The 21,231-nt window shown below is 36.9% G+C and overlaps 1 protein-coding gene across 2 annotated transcripts in view; it reads left to right on the forward strand.

The window, feature by feature from the left end:
* The window catches only part of pik3c2a (phosphatidylinositol-4-phosphate 3-kinase, catalytic subunit type 2 alpha), a 64,273-nt gene that overhangs the window by 21,804 nt on the left and 21,238 nt on the right, over nucleotides 1-21,231 (forward strand). For both annotated transcript variants that reach the window (XM_038294794.1, XM_038294795.1), the window contains 3 exons: nucleotides 8,922-9,013; nucleotides 10,820-10,980; nucleotides 19,572-19,692. In XM_038294794.1, coding sequence (XP_038150722.1) covers nucleotides 8,922-9,013; nucleotides 10,820-10,980; nucleotides 19,572-19,692 — 374 coding nt within the window. The remainder of the gene's footprint in view (nucleotides 1-8,921; nucleotides 9,014-10,819; nucleotides 10,981-19,571; nucleotides 19,693-21,231) is intronic.

A 21,231-nucleotide genomic window follows, 5' to 3' on the forward strand; every position in this document is an offset into this window, starting at 1 on the left:
CCAGTGAATATCTAATTCCTTTTGTGTAGAAAAGAGTGTGCTTGATGTTTGGGGCCTGAATTTTTTATAAAAAATCAATTTTCCAATTATGAATCGGTTTTTGTATCTATATATATATATATATATATATATATATATATATATTAGGGCTGCAACTAACGATTATTTTAAAAATCGATGAATCGGACGATTATTTTTTCGATTAATCGATGAATCGGACAAAAAATATTTTTTATATTAACCTCTTTATTCCAAAATAAACATTATAGACAGAACAAACAAGCACACAAGTACAGGTTGCTCATTAACTGTACTGGTGCAATATGAAAAATAAATGTTTGTGTTAAAACTACGCAAACTTACATGAGAAATGTAGCTGTACATCCACAAAATATAGGGTACTTTGTTTCATAAAGCGCAAAAAAAGACATTTTTGTTTTTAAAAGCCTCTAAGGGGTTCAAACAATAGGTCCCCCCATTTAAACAAATGAGTTTTTTTTAGACTAGAAGAGTTCTGCCTTTTAAGACAGGAAAGTATAGCAGTTAAAGTTGCTACTTGAGAAAATACTGAACCATAGAGATAAAAATAGCCCTGTGATTCAAATTATAAATTGTATTTGGAATAAAAATGAGAGAACTAGGGGTGCTAAAAAACACATCCTCCAAAGACAGATATTTACATGGGAATGTGGCAGATAATTAATTGACATATTACTGATCTTGCTGGATTTTATTCTGCTTTACTTCTATAAATTGCAGGATCATCTTTACTTTATCTTTGCCAGAAGATTTAAACTTTAAAAGTCTTGCCCTCATAATTTGCAAGTTAATTTATTTATAAAGTAAATATAAACGCTGCTTAAGCTAATTCAAATGAAATTAAAAGTAAAATAAGTAGCCAACCTTATCACTATCTGTAACCTACTAACAAGGTAAGGAAAGCATCAGATGAGCTACCTGAGAAACTAACGTTACGTTTCCCCACTTTAAAACCAAACAAACATGGTGGTTCCGTGCCATGTTAATTTCTTTTGAAAAAAGTTGCATGTTATCACTTTTTTCGCTTTACAAAGCGCAGGCTATTTTAATTATTGTGATCAATTTGCGCCGTCAATCCCGGTGCATGCGCGCTTCATTTGCAGTCTGGACGCTGAGGCTCTGACTGAGAGGGACTCCTGCGGGAAAACGCGGTTGGGGTGGGGGAGGCGCCCCACGGCAGAGTAGAAACATGCATGCTTTCACGTAAGAGTCTCCAAAAGCCGCCAGTGACACCGAAAAAAGTCGCCAGATTTGTCGCTAGTCGCTTTTTTGAAAAACATTCGCTGGAGGGGTCTGAAAAGTCGCGGAGTTGGCAACACTGCACCTGCGGCGCTGACTCGCTCTGCCGTATTTTTTTTTTCTTCCTCTTTCAGTCAAGAGGCAGTGATGACGGCGCGGCGGATGACGCAATAATCGCGCGACACAACTAATCTATGATGAAATTCGTTGCCAACGCTTTTAAAAGTCGATTTTTATCGATTTTATCGATTCGTTGTTGCAGCCCTAATATATATATATATATATATATATATATATATACACATAGAGACCAAAAGTTTGTACACACCTTCTCATTCAAAGAGTTTTCTTTATTTTCATAAATATGAAAATTGTAGATTCACACCGAAGGCATCAAACCTATTAATTAAAACTTGGAATTATATGCTTCATAAAAAAGTGTAAAACAACTAAAAATATGTCTTGTATTCTAGGTTCTTCAAAGTAGCCACCTTTTGCTTTGATTACTGCTAAGCACTCTATTTGCATTCTCTTGATGAGCTTCAAGGGGTAGTAACCTGAATGGTCTTCCAACAGTCTTGAAGGAGTTCCCAGAGATGCTTAGCATTGTTGGCCCTTTTGCCTTCACTCTGCGGTCCAGCTCACCCCAAACCATCTCGATTGGGTTCAGGTCCGGTGATTGTGAAGGCCAGGTCATCTGGTGCAGCACCCTATCACTCTCCTTCTTCATCAAATAGCCCTTACTCAGCCTTTTTAGGGTCATTGTCCTGTTGAAAAATAAATTATGGTCCAACTAAACACAAACCAGATGGAATAGCATGCTGCTGCAAGATGCTGTGGTAGCCATGCTGGTTCAGTATGCCTTCAATTTTGAATAAATCCCCAACAGTGTCAGCAGCAAAGCATCCCCACACCATCACACCTCCTCCTCCATGCGTCATGGTGGGAACCAGACATGTAGAGTCCATCCGTTCCCCTTTTCTGCGTCACACAAAGACACGATGGTTGGAACCAAAGATCTCAAATTTGGACTCATCAGAGCAAAGCACAGATTTCCACTGGTCTAATGTCCATTCCTTGTGTTCTTTAGCCCCAACAAATATCTTTGTTGCCTGTCCTTAGCAGTGGTTTCCTAGCAGCTGTTTTACCATGAAGGCCTGATTCACACAGTCTCCTCTTAACAGTTGTTCTAGAGATGTGTCTGCTGCTAGAACTCTGTGTGGCATTGACCTGGTCTCTAATCTGAGCTGCTGCTAACCTGCGATTTTCTGTGGCTGGTGACTTGGATGAACTTATCCTTCGCAGCAGAGGTGACTCTTGGTCTTCCTTTCCTGGGGTGGTCCTCATGTGAGCCAGGTTCTTTGTAGCGCTTGATGGTTTTTGCGACTGCACTTGGGGACACTTACAAAGTTTTGCCAATTTTTCGGACTGACTGACCATCATTTCTTAAAGTAATAAAGGCTACTCGTTTTTCTTTACTTAGCTGCTTTTTTCTTGCCATAATACAAATTCTAACAGTCTGTTCAGTAGGACTATCAGCTGTGTCTTCACCTGACTTCTGCACAGCACAACTGATGATCCCAACCCCATTTATAAGGCAAGAAATCACACTCTTTAAACCTGACAGGGGACACCTGTGAAGTGAAAACCATTTCAGGTGACTACCTCTTGAAGCTCATCAAGAGAATGCCAAGAGAATGGGGATTACCTTTTGGTGGTGGAATAAATGTGTACTCCTACCTTTTGCAGTAATGGTTTTTGGTTTTACAAATGAACGCCATTTGTTCGACATCCTCGGCGTGAAATCCAAACCACTGACGTATATTGCTCAGCTGAAACACGGCCATATTTTGTTTGGCGGTTGCTGCATTGTGCATGTGTGCTCCACAGAAAATAATCCTGTTTGGAGGAGGGGTTTATGATGCATTCGAAGTGTGTGGGGAAAAATAAAACTTTTAGTAAAATATATGCAGACGGCTGAATGTCGTCATGTGTATTTGTACTAAATGGCTGCGATAATCATTTTAACTATCGTAAAACTCGAGATACATCGAGTATATTCGTTATATCGTCCACCCCTACTCTTGATTAAAGAACAAAACTGAGATTTCTAAGAAAAAGGCTGCTTTGTTAGTTGATCAGTGTGATTAACCAACTGTAGATTAATTCATGAATTTATCACTGACATGCTTATTTAACATTTAGCCTTTCCATTGCGTGGTTTCGACTGTCTGGTTCTAACCTGTCCCTTAGCTTTAGAGAAGGGTTTGTTTGCTGTGTGGTTAGTTTCACACAGAACTCTTAGACACAGAAACACATCAGAAAAACTCATTTATGCATGCAGATATTTCCTGCATGGGAGGAAATATTAGGAGAGAACCCACAAAGATCGATGTAAAACATAGAAACTCCAAAAAGAAAGAAGGAGAAATACAGGATACTGATAGAAATGCAGAAAGAGCCCTAGTCAGGATTTGAACCCAAGGACTTCTTGCTGTAAGGCAGCAGATCTAAGAACGGTGTCAAATACAGCATGACACAAGCCAAATGCAGCCTGATTATCACCTGCTCTGAACATGTAAATAATTTATTGACTTTGTCACATCCAGACGGATTAGTTGGAAATCTAATTTTCCTAAAGTCCTTTGAAGACTGTTTTTAATTTATGTACCCATGTTATCTTTATTTGTATCAAAATCAGTTTGATGAGCTGAAAATGTGTGTGGCAAAAAGCAGAAAAAACAACTCATAGATGTTATGTTTTCACAGGAAAGCGGCCAATAAAGTGATATTGTGTCATTTGTCAGATTGGCTGAGGAGTTGCACAAGAGTTGTCTTCAGTGGACTAAAAGGTTGAGTCGACCCAGAAAAAAATACCAGGAATAGTTGAACATTTGTGTCATTTGTTTAACATTTTTGTTCAACATATTTGTTCTGTTATTGATTATCTCTCACTTTAGAACAGAATTTAACAATCCTTTCCTGATAAGAATTTAGTTTGCTTACAGTAATAAGGTCTGTTTTAATGCCAGCACCACTGGCAGGTGTAAAATGTTTTTTGTTTTTTTATCGCTGCTCTCTTATGTGACTAGAAGAGAGTCACTTCAGTATTGAGGACAAGGTTTGAAATTGAAATAGTAAAATATATGTAGTTTATTATTTCAAAAAGGGTATGAAGCTTACTTTAGCAATATGTCTTTCATAAAATAGCCATATATTGAAATTACATTTCCTATTTTTACATAGTTGAATTTTTAAAAACACTGCAGACTAAAAACTGGTAGGATTATAAATTTCAGATATGCTTTAGATTGAAAACCTAAACGTTTTCTACTCAGTTGACAAGTGACATTTGAAAAAATTAAAAATCAAACTTCATGTCCGTATCTTTCACTGTGATGATGTGTTCAGGAACCCCTTTGAAGCGAATATTGATTCTAATACTTGTCTTTATTTGAACTTGCATTCCCCTTCCTTTGTTTATAAAGAGAGGATGCTCACATCCCTCTAAAGCAGGAAAATATTCAATCACATAACAAAACCTGAAACGGGATTCTATCAGACATAAACAATGATGAGATGGTTGATGCCAAGATTGATGATGTGTAAAAATCTGCTCGTTTAGATTGGCTCATATGACGTCTGTTCCGGTGAAATGACTAATCTTCCTTCGCATTGCACAGCGTGTTCCCGGTGTTACAGTCTGGGTTCTGACACAATATCGGATGTGGAGAGAAAAGATGACGGTTTAGTCACAATGTGTGAATCTAAAGGAGCTGTTCTCATCGCTCCGGACTGCCACATTCCTACTTAGTGTCGAGCAGCAGATTAATGTTTAGAACAGAGACGCTTCCTTCTAACTTATAGTGACACCTTTAAAGTACTGCCATCCTGGTATTTTGTTGCTCCTACTGATCCTATATTTTTTAACTGCTCTCTCCCTTTTTTCCCCTTTTCTCCGCCTGTGTTGCTTTCTGTGGCTGCCCGTCACATAGACGTCTTGTTCTGCAAGATTTTTTTTTTCTCCCATTTTGTCACGTTTCAGTTAGGTCTGAGTCTCTTGCAAAATATTTTCCAATTCTGAATAGATTATGATATTATCCCTACATCGATTCATACCAAAAATTATTTAAAAAATTTTTTTTTCCACTGTTCTTACAGCCGTTGTTAACTATCAGAAACACAAAGCAAAAAAACTTCAGGCTTTTTAGCACTTTTTCCAGTCTTCTAGACCTTTGGTCTAGATAATTGGAACAAAGGGACTAAACTCTGCTTCTCCATGTTTGGTTCTAGTTCTGGGTGGACAGGGTAGGCTGGAACTAGAAGACCTGAGTGGTCTGGGAGGTTGAACCACTGACCACAAATCTGTTATAATCAAATCTCTGATCCATTCAGTGATTTATAGACTATCAGGATGATTGTAAAATCTGTTCTCTGAGCTACAGGGAACCAGTAGAAGGACTTCAGAACTGGGCTGATGTGCTCTACTTTCTTAGCTCTAGTGAGAACACTGGCAGAAGCGTTTTGGATCAGCCGCAGCTGTCTGATGGATTTCTACAAAGACACTGTTGCAATGATCAGTTCTACTAAAGATAAATGCATGTAAGAGTTATTTGGGATCTTGCATAGACATTAGTCATTTAATCCTGGAAATGTTCTTCAGGTGATAAAATACTGACTTAGTAGCTGCCTTTATGTGCTTTTATTTTACCTCATGTCTGAGTACATCATGAGACAAAGAGTAATCAATGGTTTCTAGCTGTAGTATCTGAAAGTGTGAGATAACTCTGGATCTCTCCTCCTTTTTTTTTCAGTTGGAGAAAGTTATAGCTTATCCAAATATTGATCTGTTCTTTGCATCTAGACAAAGCTCTGATGGGTTAATAGTCACCTGGTGACATTGTGATGTAAAACTGTGTGTCCTCTGCATAGTTATATTCTTGTTTGCTATGATCTGAGCTAGGAATAGCATGTTGATATTAAAAAGGAAAGGGCCCCGGAATTAGGGGTGAAGCAATTAATCAGATTCATTGTGATTAATTGATTATTGATATAATCTTCAACCAATTTAGTAATCGTAATTGAACCTTCCCTGAGTCTGTTTGTGCCGCTGCAGCCATTATTACAGCCAAAACAGTTTTTGGATGCGAAAACCTGTCTGCTGTCATCCAGCAGTCATTACACTGAGATTACATTACTCAAATTTTTTTCAACCTGTTTGCTTGCTGTTGATTGTGTTTCTGGCTCTCTGGGTTTATTCACACCTCCTATGTTTGGTCAATTTCAAAAAGGCCAGAGTTGATCTTGCAGCGTGCATTCAGACTCCTGTCAAGACTTTAAATTAAAATGTCTTAAAAGTCATTTCTGTCCAGGTGGAGAAACGAGTGAAATTAACCTTACCAAATGAAAGTAAAATAAAGTTTGCATTAGACCCCACCACACAAATGGACCAAATGATTTGCATGGTGTGAATCCATCCGTGGAGTAAACATGTCTTTACCCAAACTGTTCTTCATCAGTATTTGCTGCTCACTAATCATGCTTTGAATAGATTTTCTCTGCCCATTCATCCTGTAATAGAAACATTGCGTATTCATAGCTTTCTACTTTTGGTAATTGGTTGCCATAAGATCTGCTCTCTGTGATTTGATTATACAGAAATAAAAACAAGATAAAGCCTGACAGGAAGGCCTTTGAGGCCTTCCTCTCCAAAATGCCTCATTTTTATCACTTATAAGGGAATAGAGAACACTGTGGAAAATTAGATTCTGAAGCTACTACTTTTATTTTTAGTTCTCTAACCCTTTCATGGTGAGGCCAGTTACCAGTTGTATATTTTGGCCATTTTTTTTTAGCTCTAAGTGAACCTAATGAGAGTCTAAACAAGGAGCAAACCACTATCAACATTCTGCATGTTTGTTTCATCCACTCCTCTGTCTTTGCTGCCCTCTCCGGCTCATTTGGGATGATGTCAGACAGATTTTCAAGCTGTGACTAAACACTTTTGCAGACAATCCAGAGCCAGTAGCAGGAAGGGGCGGAGCCTACACTTCTCATTTCCTTTGCCACAGGAAGCACATTCCAGACAGCAGTAACAGTCAGAAAGTAGTAATGATTTCTAGCCTCCAAGAATTTCTTAGAGTAAATCTTAAACAGAGCTGTTTTAGGATTAATTACTCTTTGTATGAATGTGCAAATGTTCTAAATTTCTGAATCTTTTATTTGAGTGCTGCTTTATTGTATTAAGATCTTTAGAGCTGTAATTTAGAAGAAAATACACACCCAGAAATTGTTAGGCTAAGTCTTGGTCACTCCAAAAGATTCTAACAAAAAAGATCTGAAGTGTGTAAAATAATAATTATTCCTGATGTGTTGTTCACTCTGTAGGATTTATCGTGTTAAGGAAGTTTAAATAAAAAATTCCTCTTCATCTGTCTTTTAAGCATTAAAGCTCCTCTGACATTGACCAACTTTGCCCTATGAATGTAGATATATATGTTTATGTAAGTGTTTACTTTAGGTCATTAAATAAATATGTATTTTTCATAGAGGTCGGCATAGATTTTTTTTTTTTAAATCTAGATTAATCTCACCATAATCTTGGAATTAATCTAGATTAAAATGGCTCATTTGAATTCTGCCAAAGGGATTCATGAATAACAATCAGAATTACTTTATTAATCCCTAGAAGAGGGAAATATAAGATTGTAATACAAATAAGAATAACATAAGATAAGGATACAATTAAAATCAGATTAGCACAAGAAGAAAATAAGATAAGGATGAGAATAAAATAAGATGAGGATTGTGCTACCTAAATGATAAGTAAAAGTATGTCTTTGAACAGGTTTTTGAAGCCAGGTGGCGCATTAGACCAGGGCCTCATCTCCTGTTTGCATCACATAGTATCACTAATCCAACATTTTCAAAAAGTGTCCCAATTTACCCACATTCACCAAAGCAATCATCAAGAAGAAAACATAATGTTGTGGGAATCATTCGTGGTTAAATGTAATTTAAAATTATATAACATCTGCCACTTAAAGCGAAGGAGTGAAGTTTCCAGCTGGCATCGATGAGGTGTACAGTATCAGCGAGGTAGTTGTCATTATTGATAGATGTCCAGTGGTGCCCCATTAGTGCTAAACATGTCGCCTCGACCAACTTCTCATCTTTAGCAGCTTTCTCTAAGGTGTGCTGGTCATGTATTCTCTTCATGATAGGTCGCCTCGCAGGTAGTTAGTTACATGGGTCACCTGTAGCCACCTGGAGAACAAGCTTGTCGCCATGGTCGTTCTTAAAAAAAAATTTTCTCTTAAGCAAACCTAGGGGGTTTATAGCTGCTTCCATGTTGACACGTCACATTTGATGTGTTAGCAGTAGGCCTACACACAAGACTGATTTGTTCAACCCCCCCAGATATACATCCGTGCTAAGTCATAGCTATAGACCCAGCTCCCAAACCAACTTTGAGAATAGATTAACATCAAATTTTTTTTATCACCCGATAGGAGTCTGGTGTTAACGGCCGACCACCAATTTTTTAGTTTTGCCAAATTAGATTTTTTTCCTATGTTTATCTGTTGTGTTTTTCTTTTAATAGTTCTTGTTTTCATTATTCTGTGACTCCTTTGCTTTGTTAGGGTAAGGGCAAAGGTTTGGTGAAGAACACTGTGCTGGAGGAGCAAGATGCCCAGAACCTGGAGATTGTTGCCTTTTGTAAAGACTTGGGAAGGTAAGATGAAATCACTTCTATCAGCAGTACAATAACATTTCTACAATATAACTGCATGTCGGATTATATTCTATATTGCCAAAAGTATTCACTTTGTCAAAAAAAAAAATTTACTCTTTTTTTTTTTTAAACGTGTTCATGGAAATTTTAAAAGAAGTTATTTTTTTCATACAGAAATATTTTTTAATTAATATTGTTTGTTTTTATATATTTATACATTTTAAGGGACAGTTCATCCCTAAATGCACGTTAAACTATAATTAGATGTTCCAGGCATTATTTTTAGATTTTACTTCACATTAGCCCTGCTTTTGTGTCTAAAATGGCCTCTTTGGCACCCACATTAGGTTAAAAAGGAGTTACTGCATCCGGTTTTTGCTACTGGCTGAGGCAGGGGTGTGATTTAGCAGGACTGGCATCAGCAGCTCTATCGTGGCTATTCGCTTAGAGACTAACAATAAATTAAAAGATTTTCTTACAATCGGAGAAGAAAATTTCACATTATTCAAATAATGAAAATATTAAATGCATTAAATTGGATAAATACAGTCTGTATCATCTTTCTAGTCTAGTATAAGGGACCCTAAAGCTCTTTAAAAAAACATTCATTTTGATATTTCTATGAAATGGAAAATTTATTAAAATTAGACCGAAAGGAGTTTGCCTTATCTTTGTAGTGCCAAATAATTTGGCATTCACTTTGTATCAATGGGTCAGAAGACATAACATTGGTTTATTCTTGATTATATGGATGTTTGGTTTGGATATTTGAGGATGTTCTGTATTAGAACCACTGTATGTGGGAGGAGAGAGCAGTGTCCATAAGCTCTAAGCCAGAAGCTCAAACCAGTACACTCAGTGTTGTGGGATCTTGTAGAGAACCTCCCTCTGTTCCCCCAATTTCCTCTGTCTCTAGTGAAGGTGGTGGAGAGAGATCATCCAACTCTTAATATAGTTCAGTCACAAAACGATCATCACGTGGATTGTTCTGCTCACCATGTTTGTGTCGCTGTAAAGTGCCACTATCAATCATAGTGCTGCCTTCTATTGGGAGGATGTACATATATTATAAGCGGACAGAAGAAGAAGAAATCAAAATAATAAATAATAAAAAAGCCACAACTTTTGTTTACATTTTTAACAAAGTTCTGAATTCCCATCTGTAATTTAAAATGCTAATTTTATCAACTGATAACTAAAGGTAAAAATCTAAAACAATAAATCATGGAACCAGCATTTTGTTTGCAATCCATATATAAATAATCGCAACCTTGAATCAGTTCAAGTATCAAAATGCAGCATCAGTGCTAATGGGAAAATAAGAAATAAAACATTAGTTTGTCTGTAGTAAATTAAAGGATGAAATATAGCAGAAACTTTTTTTGCTTCAATTATTGAAGCGTTTGCAAATGGCAAATTTCTAGATGCATGTGCACTGGTTCTGCACAGCATTTCTCCCCACAGTATTTGGTTTGGGTGGAGCTCTGATGAGACCGTGCTCACTGCATGTGCTTTCACTATGAACACTTATGTCTGACAGCATCTCCACATCCTGGGCGGTCAATTAACATTTGGAAATGTGACATAGGAAAAACTTTCTTAATATTTGATCAGATAAGCTAGGTTTCAAACCATTTGCCTCACCTGGACATTCTGCTCTCAAGTATTTACATTTTAATTCTTCCATGATTTATCTAGAGGCCTATTCCATATCATCTGATTAATGCACCAGGCGGGCTTTTTCCATGCTGTTCAAGAAGACAAATGTATCTAAAAGTAAATGTGTTGATTTTCTTTCTCTTCCAGCCTACGTTCCAAATTCCCTCACAGCGACATAGGAACTAACCCTGGCTTCGTCCTAAGCCCCGTCATCACGCAGAGAGAAAGTGGAACCGACAGCAACTGCTCTGTCAAGGTTTCTATTGAAATCCCTGAATCTCAGCAGCCTGTAACTTTCACCTGTGATGGTAAGCATCTCATAAGTTAGCATGAATCAACATTTTAACCAGTAGCTTTCTTTGAATCAGTTAAGGAAAATAAAAATGAGCATGAGTAGAAGTTAAATGTTGGGATGTGGTATGATGTATTATTTGAATGTTCTAAGCTGGTTAAGTCTTCAAGAGACGGCAAAAAAATCTCTAATTTTATGTTATTGTGACACTTGCCAATATTTATGCATTGTCAGATATGCTGAATGCCTAATACAGAGATGAAGCCATCTTGAGACATTTTCTCACCCTTTTCCCTTTAATTGTGAGGAGTTTAGATGTCCAGTTAGGGATGCTAGAAAGAAAGCACAAGCCAAGCTGCCAAATAACTCCTCACTCTTGTTCTTTATCTTTCCTGCTGTGTTGTTTCTTTGTGGAAAAATGCATTTTCTCGACAATCAGTCCTCAAACTGCATTGAGGTGCAACCCTTAGCAAAGTTTGCTGTGCTTCATCGTGTTTTTCAAAAATTGTGAGGCAGATAAATAAAATGTACTTGGGTTTATAAACCTCTTACTAATGCAGATCTTAAAAGTGTGGCATGTATCTACATTCTAACCTGCTCCAATGCCTCTAATTAAATCCTCAGGTGGCCAATTGAGATCAGAGGTCTCCTAGTTAGCAAGCAGAGTTTATTTAAACTGTTCATATTCAACTCTACAATAATAACCAATTCCCTGCTCTACCTCTGTGACCGCTTAATTTATGTAACCTGTTTTCTTACTCTATTGTATTTCCTTCTTTAGCTTGATGCATTTTTAGCAGAAAGGATGAAGGTACCAATGGTTTAAGTAACTTTGATAATTCGTTGCTTGTGCTAACATTCTTAGTAAAAAAATCTCTCTGTTTCTGATGGGCCTCTCTGAAAAGGCCAGCTCTGACTACACCTCATAGTAATTATAGTCCCTATATTCCTCCATCTACAGTGCACCTGATTCATCTTTTAGGATTGCTGCAGTCTGTCCAGGTTTGCTTCCCTTTCCACCTAAACATCACTACCCCACTCTCTAGCTAAAATCAGTTTCCCTGTTTCTTTTGTTTTTATTTAGTGTAGAGCAGTTTTGTCTTCAGCAATGTGTTGACCTACATTGTTGAGGTCTGCATTTGTCTAATGGGACAAAAATCCTCTCTTAGAAACAATGGGCCTCAGTTCTGGCCTTCATGAAGGGAAGTGAAGACATCCAATTGAAATGGGTCTGATTCTGCATTTTTTTTTCTGTTTATCCTTTTTTTTAATTTAACTTTATCAAACAGAGGTTTTCAAATCTCTGTTTTTGATCTCTTCTTACAGTTTCTTTAGTTTTTTCATATCAACTTTTATGAGCTGCAACTGTGTCCCTAATTGTGTAGAATTGTTATTTTTGCAAAGGACAATAGAACCCTCCCTTCTCTGGCTGATTTTAAGATATTATCGGTTAAGTTACAGTGCAGAAAAATAAGCTGCAGTAATCAAAGATCTTTGTGCAAGTTTTTATACAGATCTTGCAGAAAAGATTAAATCTTCATGAGCCTGGAAATAAAATGCTGCTGGATGTGAGGATTCTTTACATATTGTGGCTGAGGAGAGGAGAGAGGAAGGAGGAAAGCAGTGCACTAATGAAACGAAGAAGAATGTTTAAAGAGAGGGGGAAGGGAGTTAAGGAGACATGAATTTATAACAAAGAAAAGCCAAGGACATATTTCTGGAAATAGTTTGGAGAAGTTGCATAAAAACAATGATTTTAAGCGTAATGGAGAAGACGAAAAGCAATGATGTAAAAGCTGGGTTATGTGCTACTGGCTGCTATATAGAAATGTTTGGGATACAACAAAACTATCAGCTTTTTTATAGCTTTTTTAGAAAAAGCAAGGACTACTGGCTCTAAGTTTGTTTTTTTTTTGTAAAGGCTGTGAACTATCAGAATTATTTCCTCTTAAAGAAGAAGATTTATTGCAAAGCTTAGAGTTTGTTCAGACACATTCAGCTTTGATTAGATCCTGGAAGGCTGTATGTTTGTTTTAACTTGTTGGGTAACATGGCAGCAGTTATCTTTGTTAGATGCAGCTGTGGGCAGTATTGAAATATTTGATTATTCAGAATAAAAAGAGGGTGAAAATCTGCCAAAGCAGATAATGTTCTTTATCATTCGCACACATGAAGGAGTCCCTAAGGAGGGTATGGCACTGTTCAACTGTCTGAAGTAGATGGAATAATAATCAGTGTTTCATCTGCTTAAAACTCCAACTTTAGAAAGAATTATATAATGCACAGAGTCTAGAATTATGTGATTTGTTTTCCCTTCTTTGTTCTTCCTCCCCATCCTTCTTCACCGTAGCAGTAAAGGTGACTTTTTGGGTGTTTAGATTAAATAGGAGTTTCCCTCCTCTTATAAAGACGACACATATCAATACTGCTTCTGTTTTAAATATTTATATTACTGATATTGCAAATTATCTTTATTAAATTTGTTATTTTTGTATGGAACTCAGAATGTTGTACATCACTCTTATGACTTAAAGGAATAGTACACCCAAAACATGATTAGCCTTCATTTTCTACTCACCTCCATGCTGAACAACACTCTGGAGTACTTTTTTGATATCTCAAATGCATCTGGAGATCTGGGAGGCTTCTTGCTGTCTGCTGACATTCAAATAATGGAGGTCCATGGCGCCCGAGACAGAAAGGTCCATAAAAGTCCACAAAAACGTGTCAATATTCCTCCATACTGCTCGTCCAATGTAATCCAAGTGTCCTGAGTGGGTAGCATCCAGAATTTACTCGAAACGAAGTCATTTAGAATGTTTTTAGAGCATAAACAGTAGTGTATAGGATTTCCTAATAGCGCCCCCATGCGCGCTCACGATTCTACGGAAGCCGGCAGACCAAACCGGAAGAAAGTGCGCATTCAGCGTCTGGTCTGCCGATAATGCAAGCGTAGAAGAAGAAATGTGCTGTTTACCTGTGCAAAGAAAGAAACAACGAAAGAAAAATGTCTGAGGACTTCAGTGTTGAGGAAGAGCATGAGTTCTTTGCCGAGCTGAATGCGCTGGTTTGGTCTGCCGGCTTCCGTAGAATCGTGAGCGCGCATGGGGGCGCTATTAGGAAATCCTATACACTACTGTTTATGCTCTAAAAACATTCTAAATGACTTCGTTTCGAGTAAATTCTGGATGCTACCCACTCAGGACACTTGGATTACATTGGACGAGCAGTATGGAGGAATATTGACACGTTTTTGTGGACTTTTATGGACCTTTCTGTCTCGGGCGCCATGGACCTCCATTATTTGAATGTCAGCAGACAGCAAGAAGCCTCCCAGATCTCCAGATGCATTTGAGATATCAAAAAAGTACTCCAGAGTGTTGTTCAGCATGGAGGTGAGTAGAAAATGAAGGCTAATCATGTTTTGGGTGTACTATTCCTTTAATATGTTTGCCTTTTTTATATTACCTAGTAAACAGAATTTATTAAAGGCACACCGTGGACTCTGTGACCTAAATAGTTGATGCATATGAGTTATTTCAAATGATTCCTCAGGCCAATATACAGTACTTGACACTATCGATGCTACGAGCGGGGGTCCCCTCTTAAAATAGAGACTATGTAAGTTGGGAGAAGGCGCACAGTCGTTGGCCACGTCATGTGACCTGGAAGAACATATCACCACAGCCACAGGTTGTTATATCGGTTCTTAGAGCTTTTCCTCTACTATTTTTCCGCCTGCTCGACTAGTGGTCATGGCACCAGCAAGGAAAAAGTTTAAACCTTCTGAGGAGGCTAAAAAGAGAAAACGTGAAAGAGATCGTGCACGATTTAAAACAAGAATCGATCTTGGAAAGGAGTTTATTCGTTGGCACAGGCTGAAAGAAGAAGCCGGATATAAAGGCGATTCTCTTTTCTCAACTTAATTATTAGACTGGTAAGTTAGCACTTTGCTCCTAGTATACAGTCATATATCTTTATTACTTTTGATGTTTAGTAGAAGAAAAATGCAGGCAGAGAAAGCTAGCAGGCTACAAACAAAAGCTAACCGAGATGCCCCATCCAAACCAGTAGCTGATCACTGGAGCTCCACCGCTGGTCCTATACGCGGCGTGGTCCGGCGTGCCCCGGCAGTGCTCTCCAGAAAGCAGCAGGGTTTCTCACGTCCTCCGAGCTGAATCTGGGCGCCTAGCACAGTACCCAATCAAAAGACACGGGAGGCTGGCCGACTGACTGTTTGTTGACTTTTGTGACAGTGCCACCAGGTGCGCTAAACATGAAAGTTATAAATTTAGCGCCCCTAGTGGCCAAACCTTACAGGATGTATGCCTAACTAGGGCTGGGCGATAATTCAATAACGATATATATCGATCGATAGACGTGTGGCGCAATAGAAAAAAACAGGGTCGATAAAAGTTCGATAAAGAAAAGCAGTTTTCCTTCCTTCTCATTGTAGCCTAGCATGTAGGTTTATGCTAGTCACTGCTTCCTCCCAACCAATCACAATCGCGGACCCAGGCACGCCGTCACCAAGCGCCGCCCTCTCAAACCACAACACAGAGCACATGAAGATGTCGCAGCAGGAGAGGAGGAGGAAATTGTTCCAAAGAAGGGTTTTTGTAGTTCGCCAGTATTTCGGTCATGGCAAGTCGGACAAAAAACAAACCACAGTCATCTGTAAAATGTGTCGGGAACCAGTGAAAACGAAGTCTGATAACACAACCAACTTTTTTTTATCATCTCAGCCGCTCACACCCGCAGGAGTACGAGCTGTGTAGGCCCCGACGCGGCTCTCCTCCGAGGAATCTTCGGAGGAATATAGATAGATAGATAGATAGATAGATAGATAGATAGATAGATAGATAGATAGATTCATTCAGTTCGGGGCACGTAGTTCTAACAATTGAGAGAAAATGCTGAGGGGCCAGCAACTTCAAAGTAATAACTCAGGTAAAAGCAGGAAACTAAGCTGAACCATAACGAGGTGCCCGCAGCACCTCTAGAAGAATAGGGGTGAGAAATAATACCCCATAGAAATGCTAGGCTAAAGGTTGAGTTGATTTGGGTTTTTGTTCTTGTTGAGTGAAGTTTACATGGTAGCCTAGTCCTACAATCTTTTTAATTACCACAAGCTGGTGGTGTACTATTCCCACCCAAATAGGGTATTCTATTTATGTATTTGTTATATTTATTTTGGTCACTTTTCTGGTCACTTTAGTTTATTCTTTGTCAGTATTTAATAACATAACTCAGGTCTCTTAAGTTATTTTTCTTTAAAACAATTCTGTTATGGTTAAAAAAGTTGGTTAAATAAATATTTAAATGGAAGTCTGTGTTTGTGTTCTTTATTAAAATTAAATCATTTAGCAATATCATAAAAAGTCCAGGCAGAGTTGCACATAAAATATGGTTTCAAATCTTTTCAATAATTATCGATATCGATCAATATGCATTTTTTTTTTATTGATAATCTTTTTTTCTATATCGCCCTGCCCTATGCCTAAGTCAAAATTGAACAAAGTTAATTTTATTTTATTTTTTTTTTTTTTATGGATTTTTGAAAACAGAAAAATATTTACCCAGAAAATGGCTCATATCACATTTAGCTGTTCTATGCAAGTGGACAAACACGGTTTTGTTTTTGTCCTTGTTGGGCGTCCTAAGTAACCCTCAGGTTTTAAAATAGAACATGATATGAGGTTTTACCCTCTAATTTAAAGTGCTGGAGTGTTTGAGAGTAACTTTATTTTCAAGTCTTGGCTCAATTTTTCAACTTTTTATTTAAAGGAAATAAAATCTATTACAATAACAGCTATTTGAAAACAATAACTAGTTAGTTTTTCTTAATAGGTCAAGTTTTTACTTAGGGAAATTATTATCTTAAAGTAAAAAATAAGGGTAACATGTTTTGCCATCTTGTCCATTGTTGGAGGTTAGTATTACAGGTTTTGAAAATACTTAGCTGTGAAAATATTTTAATATTTCAACCTTATCCCTTTTATGTGGAATTAGTTCAGATTGTGTTTGTTTGCAAGGTTGTTTTTAGTTGCACTTTATTCAGGTAAACTCCGAGAAGGCATGATTGAAATACGAGCAAGTTTTCTAAAAGTATAATTTGTTCAATTTGTTCTGGTTTTGCATTTTCCAGTGAAAGGTTAAAAAAAAGCAATTCATCAGCATAGATGTCCGATTTTGAATTGTAAACATAGCTGCAGGTTCTTGTTGTCTGTTTGCTTGTGTCTGCTTCCATCTCTGCATCCACGTCTTTAAAACTGTTTGTCTGGTTAATTTATCACATATTAAGTAACTTCTGGTTTTACTCACCCTCTCATCTTGCTTAAACCATAAAAGCAAACCTGTTTTATAGCTGCTAGAGGTAGGCTTGGTCAAACTTTAGTTTAAAACACCCGTGTATTGATCTGTATTGTTAGCAGAACTGCTGCTAGTTCTATAGCAGAGAGAAAAATCCATTCCTCTGAAGGGTGGTGGTCTGTTGATGCTGGAGTCAGAGGTGGTCTCTGCTGTTTGCCTGTGAAGTAACCCGAGCAGAGATGCCGAGTCCAAAGCCCAAATGTTCCAGGCTGCGAACTCTCTATCCCTCTTTGCCTCTGAGCCTGTTTGTCTGAGTTTGTGGATTATCAGCAGCGCTCCGCTCCCAGTCTTCTGCTGTGTGGATGCTGAGCTCTCCTCCCTCTCAGTCAGTGGGATTACACAGAAGTCCTAAGAACACATATATTTCTGATGAACAATATTTGTCTAATATAACCTGGTATGTTATTCTAAAGTTGGATAGATGTTATGTTTCGCACATAAAAAAAAATCAACATTTCAGCAATTAAAATTCTTTGTGCTTATTTTGGCAGCTTTCACACATAAGCCAGTATTAATGGAACATTTATAGCTGTCAAATTTTGCTTTGGGTGTTTTTGTTATTTTTTGTGCTATCAGCCAAACATCTGATCTTTCCTGGTCTAATTCAGGACAGACACTAGTACAAGACGCAAAGTTCTTTATTAACACAAAAATTTTACGTTGAATCTTTACTATGATCTATATCAATCTTTACCATGATCTACCAAGAACAAGAAAACAACTGCTAAAAATTATGATATATTCATTTTGTTTTGTTTATTCTACATATCACATTTACTTGTTTGTATATTGATTTGGATTCAAATATTTTTCAAATGAACAAGCATATTCTCAGGAATGTATTAGTACTTTATTAGTTCTGCTCTTCATAGAGTCCCTGAGGATTCTTCAAGGCCTCTAACAGCCAGCTTGGAAAATCAAGTGAACCAGGGGTGGCCGGAGACCAATGCTGGACGCTTGCGAAATCATGCACTGCTTGCACATTCTCAGCAGTCAAGAAAATCTATGCAGCACTTAGAATAAACGCCAACATCAACTGTAAATCATACCCATTAGACAATGTCTGTACAATTGTAAATGTTTCTATCATCCCTTCATTTATTTTTTTAACTTAAAACCAATATTATCAGAAAATGCTGTTTTTTTATTTCATTACATAATAGAGAGAAATGGAAAACAGTTCCTTTTTTCATTGCTATAGGCCTACTAAATAATTATATATAAACAAAATGAGCATCCCATCTATATAAGCGCGATTACAAATCACCTCAGCCTGCTGAACTCTGTATGTGCAAAGTGGCATTATGTAATAAACAAAATCAGCTGCTCTGACACACGATCTACTCTTTAATAGCAGTTTTAAAAAATCACCATAAAGTCAGTTTTATAATGAGAACATCAGGAAATTTAAGAGGATAAATATATTTAAATGCCTGTGTCCTTAGGGAAAAAAAAGAAACAAAATGAGGCTGATGTCTTTATTTAGTGCATCATTCATCACTTCAGCATAGGCTTAAATCCAATAGGGAGAAGAATTTGTGGTGGTCCATATTATTTCTAGGCTTCCAGAATAATAAACTCATCGCTTTTTAACAGCCCTGTTATCCAACCAGCACATAGCTGATGACTCAACTGTTCACCGCCTAGCACGATGCTCTGTGTGACTTTTTTTTTCTTTTGCTCTGATAAGTCAGGTTTGCTCTGATCGATGCAAAAAAGAATATCCCTGATTCAGAAACCCAAATCTTAGTACTTTTTTTTTATGATTCTCATAAATTAATAAAGTAATTCTACACATTCTTGTGTTTATATTCCCCAAAATATATATTTTTTTATGCTTATACCAGATGGATGACGGCCAGTATGAACACATGACATGTATTAGGCTACTTTCTATTTATTAATGTGAAAAAAAGTAATGTCTGCAAGGTGTATTTTCTCGTTTCTTCCAGAGCAGAACTCTCGCATATCTTAAGAACAAGATTGTTTTCATTTTTCAAATCAACTTATATTAAGAAAAAACTCATGGAAATTGATGCTGTAATCTTATTGTTTAATATGATATGTACATTTCTATGATCCAGGGTTTATAACAGGTGTAATATTGGTGTGTGGCCAGAGCTAGCACATCTGATGTAATACACATGGGTCCTTCTGTGTTTATGCTCAGTAACATAAAAAAAAATTCTTCTTAATGCCTTTGACTTGTATATCTTCCCTTTCTCTCCTCTCCAGTGAGTTCTCCAGTAGAGCTGTTGATCAGTCAGACTCTCTGCTGGGTTCATGACGAACTGGACCAGGTAGACTTCTCTAGTTATTTGCTTAAAGTCTGTGGCCGGGACGAAGTCCTGCAGAAGTGAGTATTTCCAAAGTAACCCCCCTTTTATTAGGATTTACATGGTTTTCTTTTTTAATGTTTGCAAAATTCCCTCCATTTTTCTGCCTGGTATCAGTTTGAACAATTCATTTTTATGGCTTTTGGTGTTTTTATTAGTTGAGCCTTAATTAATGTATTCATATTTGCTCTGAAAATGATTATTACCCATATTTTCTCTGAGACCCATTAAAGGCAAAGCAGGAAAAGGGGAAAATTAACTGACATCCAATGTAATTCTAAACAGTTCCATTAATCTTGCGGTGCCTTTAATCATTGACTCTTTTCCTGCTTCCTGTATTGATGAATCCTCAGAAACCTGTTTAAAGTTCCTACAGTTTTTCATTAACTGCTTTGATCACTCATGTCCCTGGATTTCTATGAAGTTAGTCACTAGTGCTACTGTTTTTATAACAGATGGAGCCAGTGGATTCTAAGAAGGTGGAAGAGCTTTATATCAGCATGAAAACATTGTCTTGTCCAACCGCTTATGTTCCAAAACATTTTTAAGAGAACTTTTTTAGTTTTTTAAACATTGTTTAAAAGCATTAAGCATTTATCTTATTTTATATTAAATAAAATGACTATGTATCACACTGTGAAAACCAGTCCAATATGGCTGCAGTATAAAGACAATGGATGAAAGAGTGATCAGAGCTTTTTAAACCAAAAACTGAACATCTATGACATTAATTCAACTTCTCTTAATATGTAAGAATTTCCGAACAAATTCTATTCAATCTAAATTTAACATATGTTGGTCAATAACTCTTTAACTAGGCTAGTGATATTTAACTAAAGCGGAACTGATATGATTATTAAAAACAGATGAACCAGGTACAAATAAAAATGGTTAAACAAAAAAAAAAAAAAAAACACATCACAGTTCAGCCTGGATCAGATGTTTGAGAACTGAAGTTTATCAGAAAGAGTTTAAAACAGCAGATTAGAAATCCAATTTGTCTGTTTTTAAAGCAACCCAAAATCAACACCAGAAGGGTAAAATTTATTTTATTAAAAATAGTGGTTCAAATAAGGATTTTCCAGATTAGAAATAAATACATTTTCAACATTTGATTTCAATTACTGTGTTGAATAGCTCTATAAATGGTCAGAATGAGTCATGGACTAATAATGCAAACCGGATGTATGTATTTGTCACTTCAATGCTCAGTAATACTTCATTAATTCCAAAGGGGAGTTAGATGTTGCTGTAACTAAAACTGACACAATCAATTAATCATTAATCAATTATAAATAATCTTAAACTAATTTAATGATTGATTTAATGTTAGGTGGAGAATATACAGACTCCAAATCATGACTTTTGCTGAAAAAAAACAACCAACTCAGAGCAGTAATTACGCCAAAACTAAAAACTAAAAAATTTATTTTAAATAAAAAAATCCTTTTTAAATATGGTCTAAATATGGTCGAACCAGAACTCCTCCAGCTGCGTAGTTGTATCTTCAACTAGTTCAAATTCTGTAAAAACATAAAACCTCCTGTGCTGCACCTTTT

This window comes from Cyprinodon tularosa, unplaced genomic scaffold (genome assembly GCF_016077235.1).
Source record: "Cyprinodon tularosa strain WSP-4 unplaced genomic scaffold, ASM1607723v1 ctg346, whole genome shotgun sequence".
Lineage (NCBI taxonomy): Eukaryota > Metazoa > Chordata > Actinopteri > Cyprinodontiformes > Cyprinodontidae > Cyprinodon > Cyprinodon tularosa.